The sequence below is a fragment of the Cotesia typhae genome, unplaced genomic scaffold (genome assembly GCF_013202065.1).
Source record: "Cotesia typhae breed Kobodo isofemale line unplaced genomic scaffold, CoteBio_Ctyphae contig_5, whole genome shotgun sequence".
Classification (NCBI taxonomy): Eukaryota; Metazoa; Arthropoda; class Insecta; order Hymenoptera; family Braconidae; genus Cotesia; species Cotesia typhae.
This window is the reverse complement of record NW_027423757.1, coordinates 4,207,035-4,225,433: the sequence shown is the minus strand read 5'-3', so window position 1 is coordinate 4,225,433 and position 18,399 is coordinate 4,207,035. Positions and strand designations below refer to the sequence as shown.

The 18,399-nt window shown below is 32.9% G+C and overlaps 2 protein-coding genes across 2 annotated transcripts in view; both read left to right on the top strand.

Moving 5' to 3' along the window:
* The window catches only part of LOC141531336 (uncharacterized), a 314,633-nt gene that overhangs the window by 75,137 nt on the left and 221,097 nt on the right, over positions 1–18,399 (top strand). The window lies entirely within an intron of this gene.
* On the top strand, positions 6,603–8,442 carry LOC141530289 (uncharacterized). The gene is made up of 4 exons (XM_074247312.1): positions 6,603–7,098; positions 7,232–7,428; positions 7,600–8,297; positions 8,416–8,442. Exons 1-4 carry the CDS (start codon positions 6,956–6,958, stop codon positions 8,440–8,442), a joined length of 1,065 nt encoding a protein of 354 aa, XP_074103413.1. The 5' UTR covers positions 6,603–6,955.

Sequence of the window (18,399 nt, the reverse complement as noted above, 5' to 3'; positions counted from 1 at the left end):
ACGAAAAACTTGTTAATATCAAATGGCAATGTCTCCTGAGAAATATTCAGTTCTTTTTAACTTGTTCGCAATCATTTCAAATCTCCTTTTCCAACTAGAGTTGGAACTTGTAAATTTTCCATAAGCACTTCTTTTGATTTATCCCTTCACAAGAACTGAAATGTAATTAACAATTACCCAAATGTACTGTTTTACTGTTGGAAAAGTTTTCAGGAAAACATTAACATTAGCACTCCCAGTAATGGACTAGAGAACTGTTAGCAAACGAATTGATGGTGGGATTCTGATCTAGATCAGCTGAACGAAAAACACCGCAGTGATTAGCTGGGTCACGATTACGCTGATGGTTCTACTCAGAGAGAGCTAGAATCCGCTCAGGTTACATTTGCAACCACACGAGGATTCATCTAACGAAATTCAAGAGTCATGATTGAATTAGCATGATTGTACGTTTCTCAGTCTTCATCAATATCTCCCATCCTCATTCTGGCATGTTATTTATTCATTTTTTCTCTTCAATTATTTACAAGTTTTTTATTGTTATATCGGTGGAGAGACCTCGTGCCTCTTACTTCTTTTCTCTTTTTGTATCGTAGAAAAGTAAAATAAAAATACATTGTGAGTTAAATTTTTACACGAGTTGCTCGGTCGTGAATTGCTTGCTGGCAAGGTATAAAAGACTTTGTTCACAGCGTGATGGATAATCCGTACAGGTGTATAACTCGACGTAAACCACGTGTTGCGGTGTTTCCTTCACATACATAGGTGTTGGAGTAGGTACATGCCATACCATTTCACCGCAGATATATAAATACATAAAAGAGAAAGAAGAAGTGAAGAGAAGGTAGTAGACCCGTACTCCACTACTGGAGTAGACGAATTGTCTGGTGTGGTAAAGCCATTTCCTGGGGAGCTTAGTTGCCTCTTCTTCCTGAGGATCATATATATCTTGTCGTCTCTTTGGTGAGTTCTCACCGCGTTGTTCAACCCTCTTGCTCTTTAATTTCACTTTTGTCCACAGACGTAACTCACCAGCCAGATCCCAGGATCCAGAGCTGGGTCTGCTTAAGGGCGCGGATCTCTCTACTGGAGATCGTGTGGCAACTGGAACTCACTAGAGAAAGAGACAGAAATAGAGAGTAGAACAAAGTGGCAATAAGAATAATAAAAATGGTTGAAATACCAGTGAGTGAAACGAAGAAAGAAGATGCACGAGAAGACAGTTTTGCCAGATAGTCGCACTTGCGGATAGCGTTGTTGCACGAGAGATTGCTCTCAGCTAGATCTATATTTATTTCGTAACCCACTGTCGTGTATTTATTATTCAGTGACTAGAAAAACTCTCTCAACTTTTCATTCAAAAAGCTCACTAGTAACGTGTGCCAAAAATTGTTTTAAAAGTTGTTTTTGCTGCAGTAATTTTTGTTTTAACTCAAGGTGAAAAAATGGATGAAAGAAAATGAGCGAAATAAGTTAAAACAAAAAAAAAAAAAAAGGAGAAAATTTCATTTAAAAACATCTGGAGAAAATTTGACGAACACTTTTATTAATTTTACCATCCTCCAACTATTTACTGTTGAGATTTTTTATTCGTATTCTCTCTGGTCTCTAGTAATTTCAGTATTTCCATGCTATAATATATATACTTGTAAAGATAATAAGTAAATGTGTAATGTGTAAGAGGATCTTACAATCATTAATTGAGCAGTGTCTCAGTTTAACGTGATCCTGTTCCCTCATTCGCGGTCGACGAATTAACTCGCCTGCAACTTTAAAAATGTTATTTATTTTTCCTTTTATTTTTTAAACCTTCTCCCGGGTCCGCTCTTCCTCTCTGCTCTCTACTCTCTTCTCTAAACTCGGTACGGTTTTCTTCTCGGTCTTCTTCTTACTTACGTGGATCACGCCGCCCAACGATTCGCCGGGTATAAAGTCACGGCTCGCCGAGCGTAACGAGGGCTCCCCAGACAACAATGAATCTCCAATTTTGTTGCTCTCTTTCCCCCATCGTCGAGTCCTTCCCGTTTCCATCGTTCATCCATGCCCCAAGCGAATCGACCATGTATCAATTCCATCTTTCTCTCTCTCTCTCTCTCTCTCTCTCTCTCTCTCTCTCTCTCTCTCTTTCGTTCTTTTTAGCGATTCTCTCTCTTTTTCACTCTCTTGTTCATCTCTCTATACCACCGATATTCTCTATCCTAACCAGTAACAGCGAGTTTGCGAACCAGTAGCAGTAGCATTCAGAGAAAATGAAACTGTTCGTTCGACGGCCGGAAAAATTGGGGTTTCTCTCAATTCCGGCGGTTAAACGAATTAGACTCATTCGAGTAACCCAAAAAAATATATCGCGTGATTGTGACGTATTCATTTCACCAGGTGATTGTTTTTTATTTTTATTTTCATTTTTATTTTATTCTTACTTTTATTTTTATCTTATATCTATTGTCTTCAACTTCGCATTCGTGTCTTAACTTTATATTAGGCGTTCGCCAGCCCGATACCCAACTTGAAATTCTTGCTATATATCACATAAATGGCTTGATATGACTTAATAGCCCTGTATCAAATCTAATATATTCACATAATTTTTTGACCCATAGTAGTGTTAAAAATTTTGGACGGATGGTGCATGATCGTTACGTCTTCTTCTTACAAGAGACTTAAGTCTATAGTGTTGAATTATGAAATGAAAACAATTTTTTTTATTCTCCTAAGGAGCTTATCTGAAATTGTTTTCTTAGCGTAATCAACTAATTTTTTGTATAAAAGACATTTTAATAGAGGTACAATGTTCTAGAAATAAAAAAATGATAATAAATTATTTTTTATTTCCATAAACCATACATAATGGTATTATGACATACACGGCCATATATAAATATTTTTTCGCAGCTTAATAAATATCTTTCACGGTAAAATTTGTTTCAATAGACTAAAGCTTTGTTAATTTTACAAAAGATTCATTTAAAACAAACCAAAAGATAATTTGATTGCAACAAATATTCGTTTGTCTCAAGTAACTTTCTCAAAGTTTATTAAGTTTTAATAAATCTGGTTTATTACTAAACTTCCAAATAAATTCTTCCAACATTAGTACAGTGTATTACCAAAGCAAAAGCCAAAGTAAACTCTTTCATCCTTTGCACCTACCTCTTTTACTAAAATTCACGCCTCTTCAAGCTTCGTTAATTCTTTTTCCTCTCTTTCTTGGCATTCTCTGTAATATCACGTCTTTGAACGCACACTGGCTTGAATTTGCCACAACCCTTCTACCTTATATTCTATTCTATTCTATTCTACCTTCTATCATCAGGCTCTCCTTCTTTATGTACAAGTAGTATCTTTGTACAAAAAGAGGAGAGAAGCTAGTTGGCAAAACACGATGAGAATATGAGAGAACTGCACGGATGCGTCTACTTGAACCCGAATACGACTAAAAGGCGCAGTGAAATAAAGAGACGGAAAAGCGCGAGGGCGTAACACCACCACATTACTAGCTTACACTTACACTACACCGAAGTCGTAATAAAATGAAATTAGTCGAGCTGTTTCGGATGTCTCGGCGGGGGTGTTCGCCGGTAAGAGTTTGAGAGCCCCGGCAATGAGGTACGAAAGGTCCTACACCTAGCCTCTTGGTGTTATATAGATGAGATACCTATATATAGGTGGTTGCCGCGAGAGACAATACCATCTCGACTTCGCACGCCGTTGGATTACGATTCAAACCGCGCCGACCTTTCTACTATGGCTAGTGTCTTCTTCTTTTATTTTTCTTCTTGTTCTGCTTTAACTGTACACTCTGCGCTCTACCATCCAGCATCTACTCTTCTTTATTTGCTTTTACACCGCGTTACCTTCATATCTATATCTATAGAGATATTATGGGAGCTTCTCTAGGGAATTTCCGAGCCGCGTCAGTATTGGTATCACGAGCTTGCGCTCGACCTATGCTCATTATCTGTATTATTTTTTGCATCCCCAGCCATGCCATCCCACTAATAAATCTCATTATATCATTTAATAGATACTTTAAATATTCATATGATATTTTCACTGTCATAAAATTTTTGCATCGACCAATAAAATCACTAATTTTATCAATCCCTGTATATTAATTTTTTTTCTGTCAATCAATAACTCGATTTTATCGCGATATCAAATAAACCGTCAATTTATAGTACATTTTAGTCTCTATAATGTCGCTTAATGTCGGAAATAAAGAGAGATGAATTTTTGAAAAATTAAATATAATAAATCATTTTATTTTATAATATATATATGAAACATATTTTAAACTTGTATGAAAAACATTTTTTTGCTTGACTTTTTATAATAAATTATTCGCAACAGAGAAACTTTTTAATTTCTCTTGAAACTATTAATGACTACCTAAAACACGAGGTTGGAATTCAAAAATAATTTCGGACAAAACAAGTTTTTCGTTTAATTTACATGAATCACTCTTCATATTTCATACCCAGCAGCATTATTCCATCCTCGAGCAGATATTGAACATTTTTAGTCTGCCGGTAGTGCTGCTGGGCGAAAACATCCTTGGGCCTCGTAATCGTTAGTAAGGCGAGGTTAAGTGCTTTGTATGTAAATCGTCAACATTTAACGATCTTCACCGGTTATTTAGAAGCAAAATACCCGAGACAGAGGTTGTTTGGTTCAGGTACAACCGCCCTTCTGTTCTCAGTTTTCAGCTACCTATATACTGCTCACATCTCGTCTCCCGTCCCGTAAATTCTCCTCTTCTCTTTTTGTAAAATATCTTCTTACTTGCTATTATATCGTTCTCTTCCCAGCAATGGGTAATAGGTAAAAAATGAAGGTTTCACTGTCGTAACAAATTATATCACTGAAATTAGCAATTGTGAGACAAATTACTTAAACACCCCTTTAAAATAGAACTTTATTTTATTGGGTATATCTCGAATTTTATTTAGAGAATCAATGTACACCATGAAAAAAGCAATTTCAATTATTTTTCATTTGCAAAAGATTTATTCATTATTTCTGTTGTTGTTTCTATTTATCAGAAGAATTTATCTCCGTTATATTGCTTTCAGAGTATAATGTTTATAAATCGATAATAATATTTAAACATTGAGAGTAAAAAGATTTGCCGTTATAACGTCCGGGCAATGTTTATATCGTATCGAGCATTTTAGGATTTAAAAGCGTTTAACGGATTTTCAATGCATATGCACTTTTGCACGTGTGCTGAGCATTTTTTAGTTATTTTACTTCTCACACAGCATCAACTGGTCTCGATCGTCGACAACAGAACCGTCCGACCAGAGCTCGACGACGCGTCGCATTTGAACGACTTTAATCGGAACCCTCGTGGCGTAAGTGCAAAGCGCTGTTCGTTGAAACGAATGCGAAAGATTACTACTCGGTCTCTTTCTTTTTATCTTTCTCTTTTCCGCTCTTGTTCCTCGCTTTTTATTCCCTCGTATTCATGAATTCGACTATAAGTATGACTCAGATAAATACTCTCCAACAACTGGTCAGTTAGACTCAAAAGTCTGATCGCGCACCGTACACTAGGTATATACATTATATACTGGAGAAGAGGAAAAAGAGCATCCAAGTAATGTAAGATAAAGCGGAAAAAAGACGGGACATTTATATTTACATCTATTCCATGTCTCGAGGGCAGTCATTTCAAACGATCGTCATTATGCATATGTATCGATTTTATCGTCCTTTCAATATAACCTTTTTTCTAGCAGCCCAAATGGCTTCTTTATATATCGACAGCGCTCCAACTGGGACCAAAGTGAACGGAGAGAAAGACAGAGAAGAAATAGAAATGATAAAAATAATAAAAAAGGATAGAAGATAAGGTCCTTTAAATTTTATTGTCCGAAACGCGAAATATGTCTCTTATCGAATAATTTTGTCCAGTAGCTATTAAATTTGAATAGAGATGTTTATAGGTTTAATTCCCGCTCTCTTTGCTTTGCATAACGATACCTATTTTTATTCCTCGTAAATGTTGAATAAATTTTTACATAGTTCGAGTAATATTTGAATAATTTTATTTTTGGAAAATGGGTAAGAACTTATTATTATTGGATGTTATTGGAAATTTAATTATTGTGACTTGAATTACTTCTGATATTCACAAAAAAATTCTTTTTTTTTTAAATTGATGATTACGATTACTGGGGCTCAACCGTAATTTGAAGGTAGTACCTCAACGAAAAGCATATTTCAAGAAACTTATGGATTTTTTTTTTTATCGAATGATAAGTATATTAATAATTCACCATCAAAATTTCAGATCAATTCACTGCACCGTTTTTGAGTAATTAATTTTCGAAATTGCATTTTTTACACGTAGAACTATAGAGAGATGGTAAAGTTACTATGAAATCTTCCGTACCACTCGAGTGATGCAAATAGATTTCATACTAACTTTACCATCTATTTACCATCCTCTACGTGTAAAAGATGCAATTGGGTATTTGCATGATTTTGATATTCATAAACTTTTGATATTTTTACATTCTATATAATTTTTTAAAATTTTTGGAAGAAAAATTTTTCGATTTTGTTCTTAAAAATTTAAATAATTTAATAAATAAAAGTGGTCCTAAATTACATAAAAGTCACGTGATGTAAAACGTGATGTGATTGGTGTGACGTCATTGCGCTGTTTGTAGCGCGTATATTTGAATGAGCATTTAAGTCATGTATAATATTTTACATTGCTAAAAAACTTAAAGTTAAGTTTTTTTCAATTTTAAGTTTTATACATCCTATTTTTAATGCTAGATTTTGTTGAAAATAATTAAAAGTGAAATAAATTTTTGTGAAATGTTTTTTTAAATTTAAAGTGAATGTGTTTGGAGGTTATGAACATGTTAATGTTGTTATACTAAGACTTTTGAGAAGCATCAGTTCAACAGTGTAGTTTGTGATTATCAACGAATTAATAAAAATGCCTCAGGAAAAAGTGGATTCTGGTTTTAGTGAAGCACGGTCTGATAATTTACCGCGAGTTGATGCATTCATGGTTGCAACTTATCTCGCTACAAACTCTGATTTTGTATCAGCAGAAATGAAAGGAGCAAAAGCTAGCATGTTCGTATATTTTAATACAGCTGTTTATTTAGATATTAGTTATAAATAAATCGGTGCTTTTTTATCAACAAATTCATAAAGTATTCATTAGCTGTTACATAAATAATATTTATTTTAATATTTTGAATTATAGATCTGGGAGAAAGTCATATGGAGATGCAGCCATTGAATATGTACAAATAAAGCTTCAGAGACCTGAATGTACTCTCAAGTGTCTTATTTGTCCTGAACACAGAGTACATAATAAATCATATAGAGTGACTGTAGTTATAAATATTGTTGATGAAGAAATTTTATTGATTCAGTGTCATGATTGCGCCGCATCGTCAGGTAAATAAAATAATTTAACAATATTCAAGTAATAAAATCATTGCGGTTATTGTTTGTTTCATAATTTCCTGCATAAACATTCATATCTAATACACACGTTATATAATATGCTAAAATAAATATTTTGATAATATTATAACAAATAATCACTTCTTGTTATACCTTTTTCAGGTGGATGTAAGCACTCAATCGCGTTTTTAATGTGGCTACACAGACGATCGGAGGAACCATCTCCAACTGATGTTGAATGTTACTGGCGTAAATTAGTTTTATCTCAAGTTGGGTCAGCAATCAAATTCATTCGAGTGACAGATTTTGATTCTGAGACAAATATTACTGCTGTACCTAAGTCTTTCAATACTTTGCAAGAATTTGTCAATAGAACAAAACAAAAAAACGTACAGAGCCAAATCTTGAAGTATTTCAACTTTGAGAATACTGAAAAAAGCCTCTCAATACACAATTTATTAGTGGACTTTATTAATTTAGGAGGAACATTATGCGATAATTTTATACAATTTAGTGCAAATCGAATGTCTTCTGACTTGTGTGATAATATAGAAAAGGAAACTCAAAACCAAGCAGATTGTGATCTTTGGTTTTCATTGCGGTATGGACGAATAACAGCGTCGAAAGCTTATGAAGCATCCCGCTGTAATACACCTAATGGAACGTTAGTAGAGTTGCTAGTTGGAGGTCAAAAACTACGCAATACAAAAGCTATGGAACGAGGTAAAGAGCTGGAAGCTACAGTTTTACAACAAGTTGAGCAGAAGTTGAAGCGTAAATTCCAAAAGTGTGGTTTATTCTTATCCCAAAATCACCCGTACTTAGGAGCTTCTCCAGATGCAATAGATGACGAATTCGTGGTAGAAATTAAATGCCCGACGTCTCAAAAAAGCTTTCGCACTTATATTGACACTGACAATTACAATAAAATTGCAATGAAATATTTTATTCAAATGCAGATGCAAATACTTTTCACAGGAAGAAAAAAAGCAATGTTTATCGTAGCAGACCCAACTTTTGAAGAAACACGGCAATTCAAATCTATTATTATCGATTATGATTCACAAGTAGTTGAAAAATTACTAAAAGACCTAAGTAAATTTTGGAAAAATTGTATTTTCAAGCGTTTATTTAATTCATTGAAAAAAATTAAATTATTTAATAAAAAAAAAAATACAAAAATTGAATTCTTAATATAAATATTACATTTTTATTGAACAACAACTTTTAAAACTTATGTTTTTTTGATCAATGGTTCTTGTAGATTAGTTAAAGCTGCGGCGATTGTCATTATATTATCCATCTGTGAAATAAGTTTAATATTTACACATGAATGAGGTTCGCAAATTTCAAATTCTCGTATTCTTCTTATTAATCTTTCAATGTGAATACGGAGACTCGCGATTCGTTTTGTTGCTAACACTTCATCATGACTTGGTTGCTTCTCAGAACTTACTGTTGGTGGTCTAATTAATGTACATTTTTTTTCAACTACAAAATTTTCTATGTGTTTGAAGCCTCTATCAGCCAGTATAGCAGCGCCTGGTTTTAAACAATCCAAATATCCAGATTGAGAAACTATTTCAGCATCCGATGTTCTACCACCGAATCCAGGTGAAATAAAATTAACTATGCCATCAGGTGTACAAGAAATTAAATATTTGACCGTATTGCATTTTTGTATTCAGACCAGGTTAATGATTGTTTAACAGGATCTATTGACTTTTCAATTTCAATTTCTAAACAATCAATGATTGATTCTACTGCTGCATAACGGCTTCGGAAACTTATTGGCAACTGAAGTTTAATTCTTGCTGATGAAGGCCATATAATAAAGTCTTTTAGATATTCTGCCATGACTGGCAAAGTCTTAGTAAAGATACGACTTATATTAGAAGTGGACATTCCAAAATCATCAGCTAAAATCGCAAAACTCTCATTCAATCTTATTTTTTTTAACGTAATAAATATATCAATGTCACTTAAATTAGCCATACGTAAAATATCGATAATATCCATGCAATCACTTGGAATCCCGATGTATTTACGAGGTGACAGCCGAATTCTTTCAAATGTTTGCTTTAAATTACGCTTCTGAAATTCTTCTTGTTGAAATGCATTTTTCCACTCATTTTCTGTACTTCCATTTGATGTTAAAAAATTATCTGATGAAGTAGGGAATGAACTAGCCGTTGTGTTAGAAGATAAATTCGTAGTATTAGGTGAAGGATTCAATAATTGATCATTATTAGCTGGTTGAGAAATAAAATTATGCGCATTTATATCATCAACCAACTGCTCAATTGGAGATGATGAACGATCTTTAGTCACAGGTTTACATTGAACTTTTACACTTCTGTATGAACTCCTTATTTTTACTTGGACACCAACATGGAGTTTTTGACCTCCAGTGGCAGGGGGATCGTCACAAACATTAGATTTATTCTTTTGAAAATCTTCTGGTGTATTGAAATTTGATAGGTCAGAATGTAAATCGTCCATTATACCTCCTAAGTTTTGATCCAGCCGTAACTTGGCAATATTTAGATCCATTGCTTCAGTACCTACTTTATCAACTTTCATTGAAGGAGCTTGAGGATTCTCTCTACTTCCATCACCCATGCTTAATGATTTTGATTGCTCAATAAATTTATGAGGTATAACATTATTCCTCATACGTTTGTTACCACCAACCATTGTCCATTCCAGCCAATTTTCTAAATCCACTTTGAGCTAAAATGAATAAAATTCAACATCAATTCATGCAATGAGACGAAAATCACAAATTTAGGTTATGATTTTATGTAAACATTAAAATAAATTTTTAATAAATACTTACGACAAAATGATCTTCACAACAATAAAGCCGAGTTGATGATGAATAATGAGTTGTATTTCCACATGCATCTAACCAATTTTTCCGTTTAACAGAATTTAATGGAACATTTATAAAAATTTTTTCTGGTATCGATTTACCAGTATTTCTACACGTTGGAACTATACACCATTAAACTCATTTTTTGACGACATTTCGAGTAATTAAATAATTTTATTTTATTATAAACAACACAACCAGATATTTTTTTAATCAATCACAATTAACACAACAATTGTTTACACCTGCCACGTGTTTACAAGAGATTGGCGCTTAAAATTTCAAATGAAATAAGCACTATGACGTCACATACACGAGATGGAGCTACTTATTCATTTAAATATCTGCTTTTTTTTATTTATTAAATTATTAAAATTTTTAAGAACAAAATCGAAAAATTTTTTTTCCAAAAATTTTAAAAAATTATATAGAATGTAAAAATATCAAAAGTTTATGAATATCAAAATCATGCAAATACCCAATTTGGAAGATTAATTACTCAAAAACGGTGCGGTCAATTGATCTGAAATTTTGTAGATGAATTATAAATATATTTATCTTTCGATAAAAAAAATTCTTTAAGTTTCTTGAAATATGCTTTCCTCGGAGGTACTACCTTAAATGAAAAATTTTTTCTTTGAATAAAACATAAGATTTCCATCAATTTTTTAAAAAATTTTTCTCGTTGAACTTTAAACTTAATGAAATTACAATAAAAATCAATTATACAAAAAGCTTCGGATCGACACATAAAAATGTTGACGTCTAAACCTCAAGGGTTTTATTTTAATACTGCAGCAATATCGTATTCTGCCGGATTTGTAATAATCAGGATTCATAGCTCTCAACGTGCAATCCACTTTAGTATTCTTTCTATGATAGTACTATTCTAATCTTGTTGTCTTCTGTTGAAACAAAAAATAATAATGTTTACTCAAAGTAAAATCCAGAATAATTAATTCGGTAACTAAAATAAATATTTTCATATAAAATATTAAATTTTTTTGTAAACGTATCGAGTTGGATAAGGAGTTTTATAAAATATTAAAATGTTTGTATGAGATACAAATTTACATAGCGGTGTTGAATTCTCGAGTGATTCAAAAGAACGAGAATAATTTAATTTGTTCATTTGCTGGAACCTCTGGTTAATTAATAAAAGTAATCGAATGAAAGGTAGTACTGCAGTACCACTAGCAGCAGCAGCACGTTGGTGAATCTGCTCTATATATATATATATATATATATATATATATATATATATATATATATATATATATATATATATATACATACCATAGATGTATAGATAGCAGTGATGAAGAAAAGGGAATGAAAAAGTGAACGAGATAGAAGGAGATAGTCGTAAGTGAGAAAGAGAGCAACAACTGCCAACGGCAGGTGAGAGCAGTTGCTCTGAGTGGATTAAACTGAGGTAATCAACGCAAATTGATAATCCTACTTTCCGGTCTCACCCTCTCCCCTCTCCTCTTCTCGATCCTGCTTGGCTTTCCGCTAACACTCGCTCTCACTTCCTCTCCCTTAATTTCAATCTCACTATTTTTTACTTTCTTACACTCTAATACTCTAATACTCTCTTTTTCACTCGCTCTCATTTTTCTCCAATGCTTCTTCCTCGTACCCTCTTTATCCGTACGACGACTTGAGCCTTCTTTGGACACGGAACCGGAAAAGTCAAGCAGACGCGCGTTAAGTTTTAAACTTGACTGAACAAAGCAACATCTATTCTACTCTTCACCATTCTGTTGCTCTTTTCCTCAGCCAGTAATGTCACTTTCATCAACTATTGTCTACCGCAAGCATTTAATTTGTTAGCAGTAATCTAAGTTGTCATTTGTTTCTTCAAAAACCGAATTTATTAAACACCGATGACTTTGGTTTTCTAAATAACCTTTAAATCCTCTCACGAAAATTTTCCGTCTATAACTTTAACGCAGAAAACTTTTTACTAAACGTAATCCAAGATCGATTAACTTCAGTTTTAATAAAATAAATCTCAGATAACTTATCCTTATATCACTTACTAAATACTTCATGACTATCAGCACTCCTTCTCATTTAAAAACTCGATCGGTCACACTTACACTGCAGGGAAGAAAGCTAATCGCGTTTCCTTTGGCGGAATACCAACAACGTGCTCGTTCTCGAAAGGCCCGATCGGCATTGCTACATCCAGCAGCGAGAGAAATTCGATAAAAGAGAAGTATATAACAGCCAGAGCTAGGAGCTCTGCCGATGAGACTGTCGACAGGGGTTGAAAGCCAAAAAAGACAGCAAGACTAACTGCAAGACCCACAAAATAAGGATAAGGATAAGGATAAGACTGAGAATACCCCGAAACCTAACAACAAATGGAGAAAAAATCCCTTGGCACTGGGGTTATATTTAGCGAAGACCGGGAAGGGGAACTGTAAGTTATTATAGGATCTCGGTCTCTCCAATCATTCTTAGTCAACTCATAATGAAATAAACACGATTCCTCTGACGCTGATTGCAATTGAGTTGCCACAGAGCTTAATGACTTCGTTAACGCTCGCGCACCATCGTCTTTTCTCTCTCACACGCTTACACTCTTATGTACTGAAGGTTACGTATGCTACGCCTCCATTTCGATCTCCGGGAGCTTATAGCTTGACTTGACTATGACTACTGTACGGTAGACATATATGATGTACCTTATAAGGAGATATATAGGTCCTAATAAAACCCCCTCGTGTCCATTTAGTTTTGTATGAAGGAAGGCAGCTTGATCTTTTGCAGGAAATTCATTCCCAGCGCATATACACTCTGAGCGTTAATATGCTTTGTCCAGAAAATGTAATGGGTGAGCTGGTGCCTACGATCTGCCCCTTGTGATAAATAAATAGTAGAATTAAATTAGTCCAGGTAATTCACATAAAAACTATTCTTGAGCTTGGTTTTAGGGACAGAATTGTATTCACTTGGGACAGATATCTATAGATAGATAGATAGCAAAGTCCAGTTCACAAAGTAGATATAGCCAACAGTTGGTCTGACAAACACACCAGCTCCATTAACTTGTACACACAATACTATGTTAAGTTACAATAAAATCATCGAGTTTATACAAACCTTTATGTCGTAATAGGGTACACATAAAAGTCTCTTCTGAGAATTATCGGGGACTTATTTAATGTTTGAGACTTAATAGTCAGTTAGAAGCGCTGTTATCCCTTAGCTCCGGTACCAGGAACATCTTCAGACTTTACTTAACTCTCGGTTAAGGTACGATCTGTGTGAATGCTGTTTAGTGTACTTTACCCAGTGTATATATACATGTACTAAGCACCAAACAGAGAGTACCAAGTAGAGATTGACCTTCAAGTCGATTCTCCAGTTACAACAACAAGTGGTCGTGCCAGTTAAACGAGTGTTATGTTTACCTAGGTTCTATTGCCGACAGCAACAACCTTTGTAAATACTATTTTAATATTATATTAACTATTTTTAGTCTTCCACGTATAATATACTTTCCCAGCTAATGTTGTATTATTAGCCGTATTTATTTAAACAAACCACTAAATTTGAATGTGCATAATCTAGACAGCAGGCACTATATAATGGACATTATTGATAAATATATTAAAAATTTGATTTGATATATATTTAAGAAAAATTATTGGCTCAAAAATGTGAGTTGGAAATTATGGAGTTTATTTATAACCGGGGGTTATAAGATTTAGTCAAAACTAACTTTCCCTGGGGAAAAAAGTAGAAGGGTTTCTTAAATTCAAAACTAAATACAAGATATAAAAATTTTTTGCCACAAAACGATAAAATTAAATGTAAGAATGAAAAATTCTAAACAAAGATTTATTTTTGTCCAGAGAATTTTACAAAAAGGAAAAGAATGAACGTGGAGTAATACCTCCCAGCAATAAGTAATATTATAATATTTTAATTAACCATTTAATTTTCACCAAAGTAGTAAAGCCATTTCTCTAGAAAAGATTTTCTCTAAAAGTTTTTCATAAAATCTCGCTAATTATCGGATATCATATGTGATCAATTTTTATATAAATTGTGAGTAGATTAACTCATTTTACGGTGAACTAAGACAAAATTTTCAGCAAATTATTTCAATTTTTTTTTTTTTTGATTTGGAATTAAGTTAATTTTTTATTCAGTATATGTTATCGTATTGAATATGATTTTGACAATTAAATTAAAAAAATAAATAAAATCGCACACACCAGGATTAGCCTGAATACATTTAACAGGTTTCCACTCAGCGTGATACTAATCCTTAAATACAAAAGTAAAGGTATGCATAATAAAATAATACGATAAGTGACAAAATGACAGTGAGATCCGTACCGGGGACAATTGATTTATTTCTTGAGATTGTTAACGAGAATTAATTCTTAAGGTCATAAAGGCGACTTTAGTTGACGACTCGGCAACTACGTCCCACGTTTTCACCGGCCTACACTTAAAAGTCTATCTGACGAGTCTTGGGTCTTCTGAACATGTATTATATTGGTATAATGGTACATGATGGCGAACGTGTCCAAAGATCGGTTAGTTCGTTTCATTTAGTTATGCGTTGCATTTTATCCTCCAGCACGTACGCCGCACATTTTTATGTTATATTACATACAGTAATAACAACAACAATATCACTCCTTCTCGCTCGGTTATTATATCCGTAGCCGTAGCGGAGTAGCAGTATAACCAGAACCAGAACCATCACCATCCCAGCAGCAGCAGGAGCAGCAGCAGCGGCGGTTATACCTACGGGACGTGGGCGCCTCCTGTCGCGTATTTTTTATCCGCATACATATAGTATAGGAGATTAACGTCCTCGTGAGCGAATACGAACGGGTGGAGGCGTACGCGCGGGAACCGAAAACGACACCGGATAAGCATGTGCAATGTTTTGCCCGGTTAACATTTTCTATCTCTCTCTTTCTCTCTCTCTCTGTCTGTATATATGTATCTGCAAGTATATATATATATATATATATATATATATATATATATATATATATATATATATATATATATATATATATATATATATATATACATCCTTCTCATTTTATTTATATAACTACACTCATTTTGTTTCTCTGTCCCTCCACCTCCACTACTAGCTGAGCACGGAAACGTTATCTTGCACTCGCGATCGTAACGGAAATTCGAATTTTTTCGCCTGTAAAATTCCGCAGCATGTTGCTTGTCTTTAGTTTCACTAAAAAAAGGAACAAATGAATAAAATTTAGCTAAAATAAAAAAAAACATTCACTGACGATGAAATTTTACAACTTTCATTGGAAATACTGTGGAGCATAGTTAAATGAATTCTTTTAATTTTTTTTTTTTTTTTTTAATATTTATTTTGAACTATACGTTGTAACGTGGTTCAAGTTACATTTGTTTTTAGATTCAAACTAATTTAATGAAAAGTATTACACATTCTGCTAAAATGATGAAATCTTTAAAAAATAAGCAGAATATTTTTCGAACCATATCAATTCAGATATGACCAATTTTTTTTTTTTTTTTTTTTTTAGTTTTTACTGCGAGATCCACAATTACGTTAATTTCCGTATATGAAAATAAATGACAATTATGTAAATGTCAAAACTTAAAGTGCCATTTCGGAATTACTATTTGAAACATTTAAAATTTACAATCATATGAGCATATTTTAAAATTTATTTTTTACTACATGGACATATAACAATTATTTTAGCTACACATAGTTATTACATCAATGCCTTAAAAATTTTTTTAAATACACCTTTATGGTATTTGTAATGCGATATAATATACATAGACATAAAAAATTTAATATACTGTGAAAATTTCTTTTATTTAATTAAACTTCTTAGGTGTGTGTAAACGCTGTGTACACTTTACAGTTAAACATATGTGTCAGTTAAACATGAGCTATATATCTAGCAATTCATTAGCCGGACGATTTTTCGCGCTAGATGCGTTAATTGAATCGGTATGTTGGCATGAAAGTGCAATGTGGAAAAAGTTTTAAAGAGAAAAATAGCACGAGTAAAATTATTAGAGAGTGTAAGGGAGATATGAGAGAATAAAGGGGTATATATATCGTATGTGTGTGTGTGTATATATATGTTGCCTACGGCGAGTACGTCAACCCTCGTCACTCATTTCAGTCAGGATGAGCGTCGTGAAACGGACATGAGTATGTAGCAGTGTAATAGGTGTATGAAAAACAAAAATGAAAAGTGCGTGTACGCGTGTCACATGAGGATAAAACGAGCGCGTTAGCATTCGAGCCAATGGAGTTCGCAGCATCGCACAACCCGAGATGAGAGAATGCGAAAAAGAAGGAGAAAAAAATACGCGGGAGTTCTCATTCTTTTACATATTTACTCCTACGTATATGTATGGATTTTATGACATGAAGATGCGTCGACGGGTGAGAAAAAGTATGGATAAACCGAAGTAAGAGCGAGATGGAATTGAAAGAGAAACGATAAATGAGAGTGTCGCCAGCCCGTTCTTCACCGTGTGTTGTGTGATGAGTGTGTATTTTGAAAAGCATATCTGCCTTTTTATTATTATTTTTTCTTTTTTTTTTTTTTTTATTTTACTTCTTGTTTTAGTATTCGCCTCTTATTATGTATAACATGCAACAATGTGTCGAAAAAAAATGCCAATTTTCCTCCGATCTCAGTAGAGAATGAAAGGAGATAAATTATCGTGCCAGAAAAAATTTCCTTTGATATATCATCTTATTTTTAAGCTTGATAAATAGTTTAATCAAAAAAGAGAAATTGATGAGATCTATATTCAAATAATTATTTTTAAAAACTTGTTCCTTTTATCATGCAACTTTTTAACTAATTAAAGTTTATTAGCAAACTGTATACCCTTAGAAATTTTTCGTAAATAATTTTCAGATTTAACTATTTTTTTATTTGTTAAAACCACCGGATATTTTAGTTTCAAATATTTATCTTCTTTTGTCAACAAGCTGAGAGCTTAAATTTAAATTTTGATAAAGTTTAATTCTAAGTGACAGAAATTCTATATTATTCTTTTATTAGAAATACAATGTAATCACACAATATAAATATCGTAACTTCAATAATTATTCAGACCTCGTCATAGAAGAGAAACTGGGAAATATTTAAAAATTTAAGAAATTGTACTATTAATAATTTTAAATGAAAGATTAATGTGTACCAATTTTTGAAGTTATAATTATCGCTTCCTTTGCGAAATTCGATCAAGTACTGTAGATAAAGTAAAGTATTTTTCATTCAGGTGTGCATTCTCTATTTATATACCAACCGATCTCTATTCAATATTGACTAGAAATTTTCATGAATAAAACAATGATAGTAAATTAAATAATTGATAAATCTTGCGGAAAAATTTTTTAAAATTAAGTAGATTTATTATAAAAAAAATTTTTTTTTTCAGTATAGAAAATTTAAACAGCTTGTAAATTATCAATATTTCGTTGCTACTTCTGTATTACACCCGGGAGTGAATCTATAAATTAAAAAAATAGCGATAAATATAAAAGATAAATATAAACGTCATTCATAATTATTAAAAGTCACAAGGTTCATTTATTGAATCAGCTGTAATATACTCTAGATAATATATGTAAGTTATAAATATGGTGAATAAACTTACGTCAGTTGGTTGAATCGTGGTGATGTATAATATACGAGGTTCATGATCTTAGGTCGCGATTTGTAAATCTATGTAGGTGTACAGAGCCATAAAAGAACAATGGATATCAGCCGCCTGCATAGCAAACACTCTTTAGCTATTGCTAAACAACGACGGGGGTCAGAAAGTTCATCAGTTTGAAATCATGAAAATTTTAACAGCAATAGTTTCTTTGACGTTCAACAAGTCAGATAGAAGAAACATATTTTACGTTTAATCTAAAAATAAGAATAGTTACAGGTTAAATTCTTAAATTCAATAAAAAAAAAAACAAATCTTATAATGATAAAAGTACAAACGTACTATTATGTCTTGCAACAAATCTTTTCTAATGGCAATAGAATTCACGATGCTTTCTTGAGAGAGCAGAGACTGAA